General features: G+C 38.7%; 1 protein-coding gene across 4 annotated transcripts in view; it reads left to right on the top strand.

The window, feature by feature from the left end:
- Positions 1–15186, top strand: part of TRPC3 (transient receptor potential cation channel subfamily C member 3) — an 81517-nt gene that overhangs the window by 47474 nt on the left and 18857 nt on the right. For 3 of the 4 annotated variants that reach the window (XM_027103633.1, XM_027103632.1, XM_027103631.1), the window contains 3 exons: positions 1534–1729; positions 3048–3257; positions 6782–6865. In XM_027103633.1, coding sequence (XP_026959434.1) covers positions 1534–1729; positions 3048–3257; positions 6782–6865 — 490 coding nt within the window. The remainder of the gene's footprint in view (positions 1–1533; positions 1730–3047; positions 3258–6781; positions 6866–15186) is intronic. The other variant, XM_027103635.1, reaches the window with a different exon arrangement.

Below are 15186 nucleotides of genomic sequence, written 5' to 3'. Positions count from 1 at the left end.
TATTCCCAGCGTTAGAGGTGGGAAGGTTTGCAAAGGAAGAGGAGGGAGTGGGGACACTTTGTGATGCTGTTAAATTCACGGCAGGAACAAAGAGGCTAATAGTCTTTCTTATTCTTCCTTTAGCATCTGTGCTTTAACGTCACATCATCAGATGTTTCATAATCGAGAGTAACTCTACAGGAACAGGAACCTTTCTGTTGAACCCTCTATCCTCTACAGAACCCTCTATAGAAATTGTGTCTAGCACAATTTCTATAACGTAATAGGTGCTCCTTCAAGACTTGTTGAATGATTGAATTAAACTAGTACTAAAACCTGCAAATCTATAAAATTGTTGTTTAGCATCTGTTGTAACAAACCAAAAAAAGTACTATTTCCTTGAAAAAAAAAAGGGCTTACTTTGGAACCCTCCTTTTTACTGGAATTCTACATGTGTAACTGTTTAAGGATTATTCTCATGGTTCACAGATCAGTGACTACCACTCGGTTGTATGACAAAACCAGCCAAATTCAGTCGGCATAGTTCATTTAAGGGATACAAGTAGGTAATTAGTCTGGGGAGGGCTTAAGTGCTAACTGCTGTGATGGAAGAATCAGGAAGTAGACTATATAAATGAAGGGAAAAGAATAGGAATCTTTAATTCTGTTGCCTTCTCTTCACTTCCACTTAAGTAAAACTTTTAGGTAGGTAATATATTCTTGTGGTGAAAAATACATGTAGAGCAGTATCTACAGTGAAGAGCCTGTCCCCTTCCTCAGCCTTGGACACCAGTCTCTTAGGTTCTCCTTAGGTACAGAGGCAATGGTTTCTTTTGGTTACTTTCAGAGATGGTTTTTGCATAAACAAGAATATAAGAGTTTGTATACCCTCTTTGTTGTTAAAACAGTAGACTATTTCACACTTGTTACATCTCATTTTTTCTCTTATATATCTTGGATATCATTTTATATAAACACATAAAGCCAGATAGGTCTCATTTTTTTCCCAGTGGCTGCATAGCAATCCATTTATAGATGTACCAGAATTATTTACCCACTCTTCTATTGATAGATATTCTGTTAGTTTTCATTCTTCCCTGCTGCCATGCTGCAAGGAATACGTTTGTACATACTCTTTTTTGAAGTGGGTATATAATTTTAATCCTAATCTTGTTCTACTCCAGAAAACCCGACTTAAATTCCTAAACCACCTACAAAGTCAAACCCCAAACTTCCATCCTTCTAGGAAAAAGGAATGGGTATTGGGGCATGACTTCAACTTTCACCTGCCAAGCTCGGAAAATTTTCACTTGATGATAACTTAAAGAAAAACTAGGTATCGGCACCATTTAATCACCAGTTCCTAAAAACCTGAGAGAAAATTTTCTACTAAATATTATAACAAAATTGTTATGATCGGGGTATTATGATGATAGTTTAATACAATAGCATTTTACGTCTGTGCAGTATTCAGACCTTAACTTGTTTTTACTTTTGACTTTTTCATACTGAAAACTGTTTATTTATTTACTTTGTACCTTATTCTTTCAACAGTGTAGAAGAAAGTTTCAAGACTTTGTTTTGGTCAATATTTGGGTTGTCTGAAGTGACTTCCGTTGTGCTCAAATATGATCACAAATTCATAGAGAATATTGGATACGTTCTTTATGGAATATACAATGTAACTATGGTGGTGGTTTTACTCAACATGCTCATTGCTATGATTAATAGCTCCTATCAAGAAATTGAGGTAAATCTGCTTCCTACCCACTGTGTCTGTCCTTGCCATTTCGTTCTAATAGCACACTGTGTCTGCTTTTGTGCCCTGTGCTGGAGCTCCTGATCTCGTCAACAAAGAGGCTTAGACCAAAGCAGGGCCTTTCTCTGTGTTTTCCATCTGGATAGGTGGTAATACACCTTCTAGTATATTCTAGGAGCACAGCAGGGTCCTCATGAATTTACCATCACTCTGCCTTCTCTCAGGGTATATTGCTGAATTAGTGTCTAGAAGAAGTATTGGCCATAGGGAAATTATTCTCTCCTATGTTGGCCAGCCAACCATCTGAAAGATCCCAGTAGAGGAACTACTAGGTGCCTGGTAAACTTTGATGATGTTCTTTATCTAGTCAGAATTTTCAGTATTCTAGAAATCACTTTATTTTTGTTTGGGATTGGGCTCGATTTGGTGCCTTTCTTCATCACTGTATATATATTTTCTTATGTACTCCAGTTTAGTGTGCTGTATCTCTTTAGTGCTTTACTGTTTGTTAAGTCCATCGAGTCTTTCTCTCTGTGTTTTAGAAACGCATAAGATAGTGTTCTCCAAGCAGAAGTTAGGTCCTCCAGAGTTGAAAACTGGTACTCTGAACACCTGCTTGGGTGTAGCAATGGCAGACTGGGCAGTGTGAAATGACTGAGCCAACTTCTTCCAATCATGGACGGGCTCCTTTTCTTCTCTCCATTCTTCCTACCAGATAGAATGTTTATGCCCACCACCAGGGGCAGCACTGAGGATAAAAGGAGATTAAGACAGACACAGGCCACTGGGGGCCTTATGTGACATTTGAGTACATATGGCAGACACATAAACTCCAAAGTGCAATTCATCTGAATGCTGCTGTGTTTTTCCTTTGCCCTTTATAATATGCTGTGTCTACAGCCTGGCTTGGATGGGTGTAGATGAGGAGGGGAACGGAGAACTATTGTTGAATACACAGAATTGGAGGGGGTGGGGAGGGAGGGAGGAATTAATCTTTTCATCCTTCCTCGACCCTGAATTTTTCTTGTGCTTATGCTTTGTTTTTTAGATAGGGGACAGGAAATTCTGGTTAAATTTCAGTGGGTACAGACAGAGGCATATGGAAGAGAAAAAAATTTTAAATATCATGAAAATGATATTACTTAGATATATAGCCCAATAGAGATAATATGCAGATAAATGTATATATGCCACTTTTGTATTTCAAAAGCATAATGTATGTTCATTGTTAAGATCCTACTGAAATCAATTACTAGACTTTTTAGTTTTTAAAATCAGTTGTTATATTTTTTCTGTTTTTGTGACACAGGATGACAGTGACGTAGAATGGAAGTTTGCTCGCTCAAAGCTTTGGTTATCGTATTTTGATGATGGAAAAACATTACCTCCACCCTTCAGTCTGGTTCCTAGTCCAAAGTCATTTGTTTATTTCATCATGCGGATCATTAACTTTTCCAGATGCAGAAGGAGAAGGCTACAGAAGGATATAGAAATGGGAATGGGTAACTCAAAGTCCAGGGTAGGTATCAAAAGCTTTCTGAGACCTGAAGATAAATGTTTTGTCTTTCTCCTTGTCTTTTGACGTTTGTTCAATAATTTTTATGTGTGAACTTAGAAGATGTTGAAAGTAACCGTCCATTCCATAGTCTTTCATAGACTAATACTTAATGTCTTCATAATATATCAAGAAGTCACTTAGTCTATGCCTTGTTTTTGGTCAGAATTTCATGTAAACTACCAAATTAGAAACAAACAAACAAAAAACTTCTTTAACTTGTTAAAAGTAAACAGAAAAGTTATTGCTAGAAAACACTTTGTTTTTTTGTGTGTGTTCCATGCTTCTCAATTGTTATTCTGAAATTAAATAGTTCTATCCTCATATTTTTCTCTTGGTTGTATATATAGTTCACCACCAACATATTATTCTTATTTGTAGAAACCCTTTATTGGGCTAAATACTCGTTTTTCCTTTAATATCATAAACTTGATACAGGCTTAAGAGCACCCCCAAATATTAACCATAAATGCTCCCTTTTATAAATAATCAAGAATGGTTTGTTCTTGAGTCACACTGATTGAGTCAAAGTATTTTAACAAAGATGAGTTCCATGCTAGCTCTTGAGTATCAGGAATCAGGAACTTAATTTGCAGAGGTAGAATTGGTATAGGAGACAGAAGGATATTGGCAGACCCTCAAATAATAGGGAGTGAAGCAGACAGGAGCAAAATTAAAATATAATTTTGCCTAACAGTTGTGAAAATGGAGCCCACGATATAGCAATGTTACCTCCACGAAGTACATATTTTTTCTCAGTTGATGCTGGGGAAAAAGACAGGATTAGTGCAATTTAATTTCTCATTTTTTAAAAGAGATGTGCATTTCCAAGATTTGTAATACTCTACATTTTACTCTTTAAGAAGGTAGCCTTTTAAACCTTCTTTGTTTGACCTGAATATGGGCTCTTAAGGCTCTTAAGACAGTGATTGGCTATGATTTCAAATAATATCTCACTGTATACTGTGAGAAGCAGCATAATGTAAGGAAGAGAGCCTTGGCATTAGACCTGGGTTTCAATTCTGGCTTAAGGCTTATTAGAAAGTAACATGGATAAATCACTTCATTACCCTAAGCCATAGTTGTCTCACCTGAAAGAGAGAAAACTTCACAGGGTTATTGTGAGGAGGATACGAGAGGCACAAAATTCCAGCCTCAACAAATATCAGTGCCCTTCCTCATTCACAGTTTACAAAGTGCTCTGCCGTACATTTGAACCTCATGCAACGCTGTGAGGTAGGTATTATTATTCCCATTTTATAGATAAGACCACTGAAGCCATTAAAACAACTCACCTATGCAAGGTCACAAGAGCTAGCCAGTGTGGGGGTAGTCGTGGAATTGGCGTTTTCCGGCCTCAGAGGTCTAACTCCTTCTGCTGCACCTGGCTGCCTCCTGCCCACCTGGCTGCTCCTGCCCAGAGCAGCTGTGGCTCTGGCTTGGTTACTGCCCCGCCTCCTCCCCACGGGCTGTGCCTTTAGCTGCAGCTTAGCTGGTGTCTTAAAGGGGTTGGGTTCTAATTGCCATCCTGGGCAGCTCCTGCTACTGCTGAGATGGACTTTGTTTGGAAGGCAGTTTGTTTCTCTGGGGATTGATTATTATTCTCTGAGGCTTTATTATTTAAAAGGGAAGCTGTTCAAGCATGGGAACTCACAGCTCCAGCACTTCACACCCTCAAGTTTTCTTTCTGTAGGCAAATGATTTCACTGACATTTGACTTCATTCCTGATACTGTCATAATGTAGAAGGGGAGAAACACTAACGGGTTAAGAGGAGCACATTCAAGTTGGCTGTGGCTACCTAGACCCCTGTTATAAGACAAAAACAAAAACAAAAAAACCCAGCTTGCTCACAGGGATGTGAGGGGGGCAGCTGTGTTCTGTTTAGGGTGTCCTCTCCTGCCTGTATTGCAACAGCAGCAGGAAGAATAGCTTTCTTCAGAGACGTTGCTGGAAACAGAAGAAGGTTGAGCACTGATCTTTCAGGAGCCACGCTGCTTGGCTTCCTAGTCTCCCCATATCTGGTTAAAAACTGCCATTTGGGGACTTCCCTGGTGGTCCAGTGGCTAAGACTCTGCGCTTCCACTGCAGGGGGCACAGGTTTGATCCCTGGTCAGGGAACTAAGATCCCGCATGTGGCATGGTGTGGCCAAAAAAAAAAAAAAAACCTGCTGTTTTTTTTTTTTCTTTTTGCGGTACGCGGGCCTCTCACTGTTGTGGCCTCTTCCGTTGCGGAGCACAGGCTCCAGACGTGCAAGCTCAGCGGCCGTGGCACACGGGCCCAGTCGCTCTGCAGCATGTGGGATGTTCCCGGACCGGAGCACGAACCCGTGTCCCCTGCATCGGCAGGCGGACTCTCAACCACTGCGCCACCAGGGAAGCCCTGCTGTTTTGATTTTATTTCTTAAATTGTTCATGAGCTGTTTTTATCTCTTTAATCTTATTAATCTTTATAGATACTCTCTGTGTCCTGAATTTAGTAAACATTTGGAGAAATTATGTTTCTGCTTTTCTTGTTTAGAGGACAGGAAGGAACCTCAAGAAATCAATCTAACGTTTACCTCTAACCTCAGTCAACAGTCAGAGACTGACCTCTAGTGGCAAATAGGAGAATTAACTTTGTTAGCTGAGGTTTTCTCCTGCCACAATCGAAAGAGGACAAAACCGGGAGGATCCTTACTTATAAGTGCCACTTCCTTCCCTTCTAGTGTCCCACCACTTCCTAAGTTATGATGGTGGGAAGACAGGTGGTGGAGTGAATACATTTTCTTGGATAAAGGGCCCTGCCTTTGAATCACACTGTATAGGTAGCAGCTTATCTGTGAATAAGATGCAGGCCCCGTTCACATACGTGAAGGGTAGACAGCAACAACAGTCTCCTCTTGCTTTCTGTTCTTACCCACTCAAAAGTTAAACCTTAAAAAGAAAGAGAAAAGAAAAAAAGCCAAAATACCTTAGTCCAGTTCTCTCCAAAGTGTTGAACCTGGCACAGTGTACTTCCAAGATACTTAGGAAGATGTTTTGTTTTGGCTCATGTTTTAGGATTACAAAATACCAAATGATACCCTATACCCTCTGAACTTGTAGTGTGTATCTGTTCAAGTGTAGGAGAGGAACACAGGCTCAGGAGCAGATAGAGTTGCTTCTGTGCAATTTCTCCTTCTAGATGCCATGAAGACATTTTGATAAAGTGTACAAGGACCCCAGGAACAATTATGTTTAACGTGAGACAACTTTTAAAAATATTTTTTCAGTTAAACAGTTCTATTACAGTACATCTGTCCAACATTTTGATAAATGTGAGCGTGTTGCTCACATTAATTTTTGCCTTTGGAAATATATGAAGTCATTCATAAAACTCAGCTTCCACAAAATGTCCCTCGGAAATGTTGACTCCAGAAAAGTTATCAGGGAGAATAAAGTAGATTATATTTATGATTTCCAAATAAATGTATTCTAATTTACTAGGCTAATTGTATTTTTTCCTAGTTAAACCTCTTCACTCAGTCTAACTCAAGAGTTTTTGAATCACACAGTTTTAACAGCATTCTCAATCCGCCAACACGTTATCAGGTAAGCATTCATTAGACATATCTCTTTATCTGTATGTAGTTCCATATATGTCTCTGTGTTCGTGTGTGTGTGTGTGTGCATGTGTGTGTGTGTGTGTGTGTGTGAGAAAAGTGAGTAGAATTATATTCTTCTGTTCTTCAGATGTGCTGTGAGGGTAGAACAGAACAGAGAGAATGGTATGTTAGAGGGCACTTTAGAAATCAGAGTCCAAGTTCTTCCTCTTCTTCTCCTTCTTCTTCTTGCTGTTGTTTTGTTTATTTGTTTGTTTGATTGAGGAAGAATAGTTCCTTTGTGATATTGAAAGCGAAGTGTTGCACAATTTCCGAAGATCACTTTCATACACCTTGAGCTGGAGAAAGCAGTGGGAGATGTGGTATATTAGGAAAATAATGTTCTCACAGTACAAAAAAACCTGGTACATTTTGCCAGATAATCTGTTTTTCAAATGGAATCTTAGGCTATACTGTTGCATCAGTACTACTTTAAAATACCTGTTTCCCTTTGATCTTGGATGTGACATTTCAACACTATTTTCCAACTCAGAAGAGGGTATAGTCCTTCCCATCTGGTTGATCACTTTGACTACCAAATCTTTAGGTTTCTGTTGAGTACAAGATCACAAGAATGAGGATCAAAGAATTTATAATGAATGGTAATGTCAATTAATGGGTGTACTCCTGTTCATATGATTTTCTTGGAAACACCACATTCTGCAAAATTGCTTAGCACACTGACTGTCAAAGTCTTACTTTGTAATGGTTACGTTATGTCCCATTATATGGTTGTATTTAATTTATCAGCCTTCTATTGATGGACGTAGAGGATATTGCCAATATTTAGCTATTACAAGCAATACAAGTAAGTAACCTTCTATACATGATATTTGAAACGTGCAAGCCTATAGAATTGTCCGGTTAAAGTATATGTGCATTTTAATTTTTTAGCTATTATCAAACTGATTTTCATGGAGCTTGTACCAATTTATGTTCTTTTTTTAAAACATCTTTATTGGAGTATAACTGCTTTACAATGGTGTGTTAGTTTCTGCTGTATAACAAAGAAAAGAAAGAGAAAAGAAAAAAAGCCAAAATACCTTAGTCCAGTTCTCTCCAAAGTGTTGAACCTGGCACAGTGTACTTCCAAGATACTTAGGAAGATGTTTTGTTTTGGCTCATGTTTTAGGATTACAAAATACCAAATGATACCCTATACCCTCTGAACTTGTAGTGTGTATCTGTTCAAGTGTAGGAGAGGAACACAGGCTCAGCTATATGTATATATATATCCCCATATCCCCTCCCTCTTGCATCTCCCTCCCACCCTCCCTATCCCACCCCTCTAGGTGGTCACAAATCACTAAGCTGATCTCCCTCTGCTACGTGGCTGCTTCCCACTAGCTATCTATTTTACATTTGGTAGTGTATATATGTCAAGGCTTCTCTCTCACTTCATCCCATCTTACCCTTCCCCCTCCCCGTGTCCTCAAGTCCCTTCTCTACATTTGCGTCTTTATTCCTGTCCTGCCCCTAGAACCATTTTTAGAACCTTTTTTTTTTTTAAGATTCCATATATAAGTGTTAGCATACGGTATTTGTTTTTCTCTTTCTGACTTACTTCACTCTGTATGACAGACTCTAGGTCTATCCACCTCATTACAAATAGCTCAGTTTCGTTTATTTTATGGCTGAGTAATATTCCATTGTATATATGTGCCACATCTTCTTTATCCATTCATCCGATGATGGACACAGGTTGTCTCCATCTCCGGGCTATTGTAAATAGAGCTGCAATGAACATTTTGGTACATGACTCTTTTTGAATTATGGTTTTCTCAGGGTATATGCCCAGTAGTGGGATTGCTGGGTCATATGGTAGTTCTATTTGCAGTTCTTTAAGGAACCTCCATACTGTTCTCCACAGTGGCTGTATCAATTTACATTCCCACCAACAGTGCAAGAGGGTTCCCTTTTCTCCACACCCTCTCCAGCATTTATTGTTTCTAGATTTTTTGATGATGGCCATTCTGACTGGTGTGAGATGACATCTCATTGTAGTTTTGATTTGCATTTCTCTAATGATTAATGATGTTGAGCATTCTTTCAGGTGTTTGTTGGCAATCTGTATATCTTCTTTGGAGAAATGCCTATTTAGGTCTCCTGCCCATTTTTGGATTGGGTTGTTTGTTTTTTTGTTATTGAGCTGCATGAGCTGCTTATAAATTTTGGAGACTAATCCTTTGTCAGTTGCTTCATTTGCAAATATTTTCTCCCATTCTGAGGGTTGTCTTTTGGTTTTGTTTATGGTTTCCTTTGCTGTGCAAAAGCTTTGAAGTTTCATTAGGTCCCATTTGTTTATTTTTGTTTTTATTTCCATTACTCTAGGAGGTGGGTCAAAAAGGATGTTGCTGCGATTTATGTCAAAGAGTGTTCTTCCTATGTTTTCCTCTAAGAGTTTTATAGTGTCTGGTCTTACATTTAGGTCTTTAATCCATTTGGAGTTTATTTTTGTGTATGATGTTAGGGAGTGTTCTAGTTTCATTGTTTTACATGTAGCTGTCCAGTTTTCCCAGCACTTACTGAAGAGGCTGTCTTTTCTCCATTGTATATTCTTGTCTCCTTTATCAAAGATAAGGTGACCATATGTTTGTGGGTTTATCTCTGGGCTTTCTATCGAGTTCCATTGATCTATATTTCTGTTTTTGTGCCAGTACCATACTGGCTTGATTACTGTAGCTTTGTAGTATAGTCTGAAGTCAGGGAGCCTGATTCCTCCACCTCCATTTTTCTTTCTCAAGATTGCTTTGGCTATTTAAGTTCTTTTGTATTTCCATACAAATTGTGAAATTTTTTCTTCTAGTTCTGTGAAAAATGCCATTGGTAGTTTGATAGGGGTTGCATTAAATCTGTAGATTGCTTTGGGTAGTAGAGTCATTTTCACACTGTCGATTCTTCTAATCCAAGAACATGGTATATCTCTCCATCTGTTTGTATCATCTTTAATTTCTTTCATCAGTGTCTTATAGTTTTCTGCATATAGGTCTTTTGTCTCCTTAGGTAGGTTTATTCCTAGGTATTTTATTCTTTGTGTTGCAGTGGTAAATGGGAGTGTTCCCTTAATTTCTCTTTCAGATTTTTCATCATTAGTGTATAGGAATGCGAGATATTTCCGTGCATTAATTTTGTATCCTGCTACTTTACCAAATTCATCGATTAGCTCTAGTAGTTTTCTGATAGCATCTTCTTTTTTTTAAACATCTTTATTGGAGTATAGCTGCTTTACGATGGTGTGTTAGTTTCTGCTTTATAATAAAGTGAATCAGCTATACATATACATATATCCCCATCTCCTCCCTCTTGCGTCTCCCTCCCACCCTCCCTATCCCACCCCTCTAGGTATTCACAAAGCACCGAGCTGATCTCCCTGTGCCTTGTGGCTACTTCCCACTAGCTATCTATTTTACATTTGATAGTACCACTCTCTCACTTCATCCCAGCTTACCCTTCCCCCTCCTCATGTCCTCAGATCCATTCTTAGATTCCATATATATGTGTTAGCATACGATATTTGTTTTTCTTTTTCTGACTTACTTCACTCTGTATGACAGACTCTAGGTCCATCCACCTCACTACATATAACTCACTTTCGTTTCTTTTTATGGCTGAGTAATATTCCATTGTATATATATATGTGCCACATCTTCTTTATCCATTCATCTGACGCTGGGCACTTAGGTTGCTCCCATGTCCTGGCTATTGTAAATAGAGCTGCAATGAACATTGTGGTACAAGACTTATTTATTTATTTATTTATTTATTTATGGCTGTGTTGGGTCTTTGCTGCTGCGTGCAGGCTTTCTCTAGTTGCGGTGAGCAGGGGCTACTCTTCGTTGCAGTGTGCAGGCTTCTCATTGTCATGACTTCTCTTGTTGCGGAGCATGGTCTCTAGGTGCACACGCTTCAGTAGTTGTGGCACGTGGGCTCAGTAGTTGTGGATTGCAGGCTCTAGAGCTCAGGCTCTCTAGTTGTGGCAAGCGGGCTGAGTTGCTCCGTGGCATGTGGGATCTTCCTGGGCCAGGGCTCGAACCCATGTCCCTTGCATTGGCAGGCAGATTCTTAACCACTGTGCCACCAGGGAAGCCCACATGACTCTTTGAATTATGGTTTTCTCTGGGTATATGCCCAGTAGTGGGATTGCTGGGTTGTATGATAGTTCTATTTTTAGTTTTTTAAGGAACCTCCATACTGTTTTCCATAGTGGCTATATCAATTTACGTTCCCACCAACAGTGCAAGAGGGTTCCCTTTTCTCCACACCCTCTCCAGCATTTGTTGATTGTAGATTTTTTGATGCTGGCCATTCTGACTGGTGTGAGATGATACCTCATTATAGTTTTGATTTGCATTTCTCTAATAATTAGTGATGTTGAGCATCCTTTCATGTGTTTGTTGGCAATCTGTATATCTTCTTTGGAGTAATGTTTGTTTAAGTCTTCTGCCCATTTTTGGATTAGGTTGTTTGTTTTTTTGATATTGGGCTGCGTGAGCTGCTTGTAAATTTTGGAGATTAATCCTTTGTCAATTGCTTCATTTGCAAATATTTTCTTCCATCCTGAGGGTTGTTTTTTGGTCTTGTTTATGGTTTCCTTTGCTGTGCAAAAGCTTTTAAGTTTCATTAGGGCCCATGTGTTTATTTTTGTTTTTATTTCCATTTCTCTAGGAGGTGGGTCAAAAAGGATCTTGCTCTGATTTATGTCAAAGAGTGTTCTGCCTATGTTCTCCTCTAAGACTGAGCATCTTTAGGACTCTCTATGTATAGTATCATGTCATCTGCAAACAGTGACAATTTACTTCTTCTTTTCCTCTCTGATTGCTGTTGCTAAAACTTCCAAAACTATGTTGGATAATAGTGATGAGAGTGGGCATCCTTGGTCCTGATTTTAGAGGAAAGGTTTTCAGTTTTTCACCATTGAGAATGATGTTGGCTGTGGGTTTGTCATATATGGCCTTTATTGTGTTGAGGCAAGTTCCCTCTATCCTACTTTCTGGAGAGTTTTTATCATAAATGGGTGTTGAATTTTGTAAAAAGCTTTTTCTGTATCTATTGAGATGATCATATGGTTTTTCTCCTTCAATTTGTTAATATGGTGTATCACATTGATTGATTTGCATATATTAAAGAATGCTTGCATTCCTGGGATAAACCCCACTTGATCATGGTGTATGATCCTTTTAATGTGCTGTTGAATTCTGTTTTCTAGTATTTTGTTGAGGATTTTTGCATCTGTGTTCATCAGTGATATTGGTCTGTAGTTTTCTTTTTTTGTGACATCTTTGTCTGGTTTTGGTATCAGGATGATGGTGGCCTCATAGAATGAGTTTGGGAGTGTTCCTCCCTCTATATTTTGGAAGAGTTTGAGAAGGATAGGTGTTAGCTCTTCTCTAAATGTTCGATAGAATTTGCCTGTGAAGCCATCTGGTCGTGGGCTTTTGTTTGTTGGAAGATTTTTAATCACAGTTTCAATTTCAATGCTTGTGATTGGTCTGTTTATATTTTCTGTTTCTTCCTAGTTCAGTCTCAGAAGGTGTTGCTTTTCTAAGAATGTGTCCATTTCTTCCAGGTTGCACATTTTATTGGAATATAGTTGCTTGTAGTAATCCGTTATGATTCTTTGTATTTCTGCAGGGTCAGCTGTTACTTCTTCTTTTTCATTTCTAATTCTGTTGATTTGAGTCTTCTCCCTTTTTTTCTTGATGAGTCTGGCTAATGGTTTATCAATTTTGTTTATCTTCTCAAAGAACCAGCTTTTAGTTTTATTCATCTTTGCTATTGTTTCCTTCATTTCTTTTTCATTTATTTCTGATCTAATCTTTAGAATTTCTTTCCTTCTGCTAACTTCGGAGTTTTTTTTTTGTTCTTGTTTCTCTAATTGCTTTAGGTGTAAGGTTAGGTTGTTTATTTGAGATGTTTCTTGTTTCCTGAGGTAGGATTGTATTGCTATAAACTTCCCTCTTAGAACTGCTTTTGCTGCATCCCATAGGTTTTGGGTCGTGGTGTTTTCATTGTCATTTGTTTCTAGGTATTTTTTGATTTCCTCTTTGATTTCTTCAGTGATCTCTTGGTTATTTAGTAGTGTACTGTTTAACCTCCATGTGTTTGTATTTTTTACAGTCTTTTTTCCTGTGACTGATATCTAGTGTCATAGCATTGTGGTCGGAAAAGATACTTTTTACAATGTCGATTTCTTAAGTTTACCAAGGCCTGATTTTTGACCCAAGATATGATCTGTCCTGGAGAACGTTCCATGAGCACTTGAGAAGAATGTGTATTCTGTTGTTTTTGGATGGAATGTCCTATATATATCAATTAAGTCCATCTTGTTTAATATGTCATTTAAAGCTTGTGTTTCCTTATTTATTTTCAGTTTGGATGATCTATCCATTGGTGAAAGTGGGGTATTAAAGTCCCCTGATATTATTGTGTTACTGTCAATTTCCCCTTTTATGGCTGTTAGCATTTGCCTTATGTATTGAGGTGCTCCTATGTTGGATGCATAAATATTTACAATTGTTATATCGTCTTCTTGGATTGATCCCTTGATCATTATGTAGTGTCCATCTTTGTCTCTTATAATAGTCTTTATTTTTAAGTCTATTTTGTCTGATATGAGAATTGCTACTCCAGTTTTCTTCTGATTTCCATTTGCATGGAAAGACTTTCCATCTGTATGTGTCTCTAGGTCTGAAGTGGGTCTCTTGTAGACAGCATATATATGGGTCTTGTTTTTGTATCCATTCAGCCAGTCTGTGTCTTTTGGTGGGAGCATTTAACCCATTTACCTTTAAGGTAATTATTGACATGTATGTTCCTACTACCATTTTCTTAATTGTTTTGGGTTTGTTTTTGTAGGTCTTTTCCTTCTCTTGTGTTTCTTGCCTAGAGAAGTTCCTTTAGCCTTTGTTGTAAAGCTGGCTTGGTGGTGCCAATTTCTCTTAACTTTTGCTTGTCTGTAAACATTTTAATTTCCCCATCAAATCTGAATGAGATCCTTGCTGGGTAGAGTAATCTTGGTCGTAGGCTTTTCCCTTTCATCACTTTAAATATGTCCTGCCACTCCCTTCTGGCTTGCAGAGTTTCTGCTGAAAGATCAGCTGTTAACCTTATGGGGATTCCCTTGTATGTTATTTGTCACTTTTCCCTTGCTGCTTTTAGTATTTTTTCTTTGTATTTAATTTTTGATAGTTTGATTAATATTGCCTTGGTGTGTTTCTTCTTGGATTTATCCTCTATGGGACTCTCTGTGCTTCCTGGACTTGATTGACTCTTTCGTTTCCCATGTTAGGGAAGTTTTCAACTATAATCTCTTCAAATATTTTCTCAGACCCTTTCTTTTTCTCTTCTTCTGGGACCCCTATAATTCAAGTGTTGGTACCTTTAATGTTGTCCCAGATGTCTCTGAGACTGTCCTCAATTCTTTTCATTCTTTTTTCTTTATCATGATCTGCGGTAGTTATTTCCACTATTTTATCTTCCAGGTCTCTTATCCATTCTTCTGCCTCAGTTATTCTGCTATTGATTCCTTCTAGAGTATTTTTAATTTCATATATTGTGTTGTTCATCATTGTATTTCTCTTTAGTTCTTCTACGTCCTTATTAAGCATTTCTTGTATTTTCTCCATTCTATTTACAAGATTTTGGATCATCTTTACTATCATTACTCTGAATTGTTTTTCAGGTAGACTGCCTATTTCCTCTTCATTTGTTTTGTCTGGTGGGTTTTTACCTTGCTCCTTCATCTGCTGCATATTTCTCTGTCTTTCCATTTTGCTTAACTTACTGTGTTTGGGGTCTCCTTTTCACAGGCTGCAGGTTCATAGTTCCCATTGTTTTTGGTATCTGCCCCCAGTGGCTAAGGTTGGTTCAGTGGCTTGTCTAGACTTCCTGGTGGAGGGGACTGGTGCCTGTGTTCTGGTGGGTGGGGCTGGATCTTGCGTTTCTGGTGGGCAGATCCACGTCCAGTGGTGTGTTTTGGGGTGTCTGTGAACTTAGTATTAATTTAGGCAGCCCCTCTGCTAATGGGTGGTGTTGTGTTCCTGTCCTGCTAGTTGTTTGGCATGGGGCATCCAGCACTGGAGTTTGCTGGCTCTTCAGTGGAGCTGGGTCTTAGTGTTGAGATGGAGGTCTCTTTATAGAGCTCTCGCCAGTTGATCTTACATGGGGCTGGGAGGTCTCTGGTGGTCCAATGTCCTGAATTCGGCTCTTCCACCTTAGAGGCTCAGGCCTGACACCAGGCCAGAGCACCAAGACCCTCTTGATGTCTGTTTT

This window comes from Aethalodelphis obliquidens, unplaced genomic scaffold (genome assembly GCF_003676395.1).
Source record: "Aethalodelphis obliquidens isolate GAN/ISIS:26980383/991018 unplaced genomic scaffold, ASM367639v1 scaffold6, whole genome shotgun sequence".
NCBI lineage: Eukaryota > Metazoa > Chordata > Mammalia > Artiodactyla > Delphinidae > Aethalodelphis > Aethalodelphis obliquidens.
The sequence above is the reverse complement of the archived record's forward strand: the minus strand, read 5'-3'. Positions and strand labels throughout refer to the sequence as shown.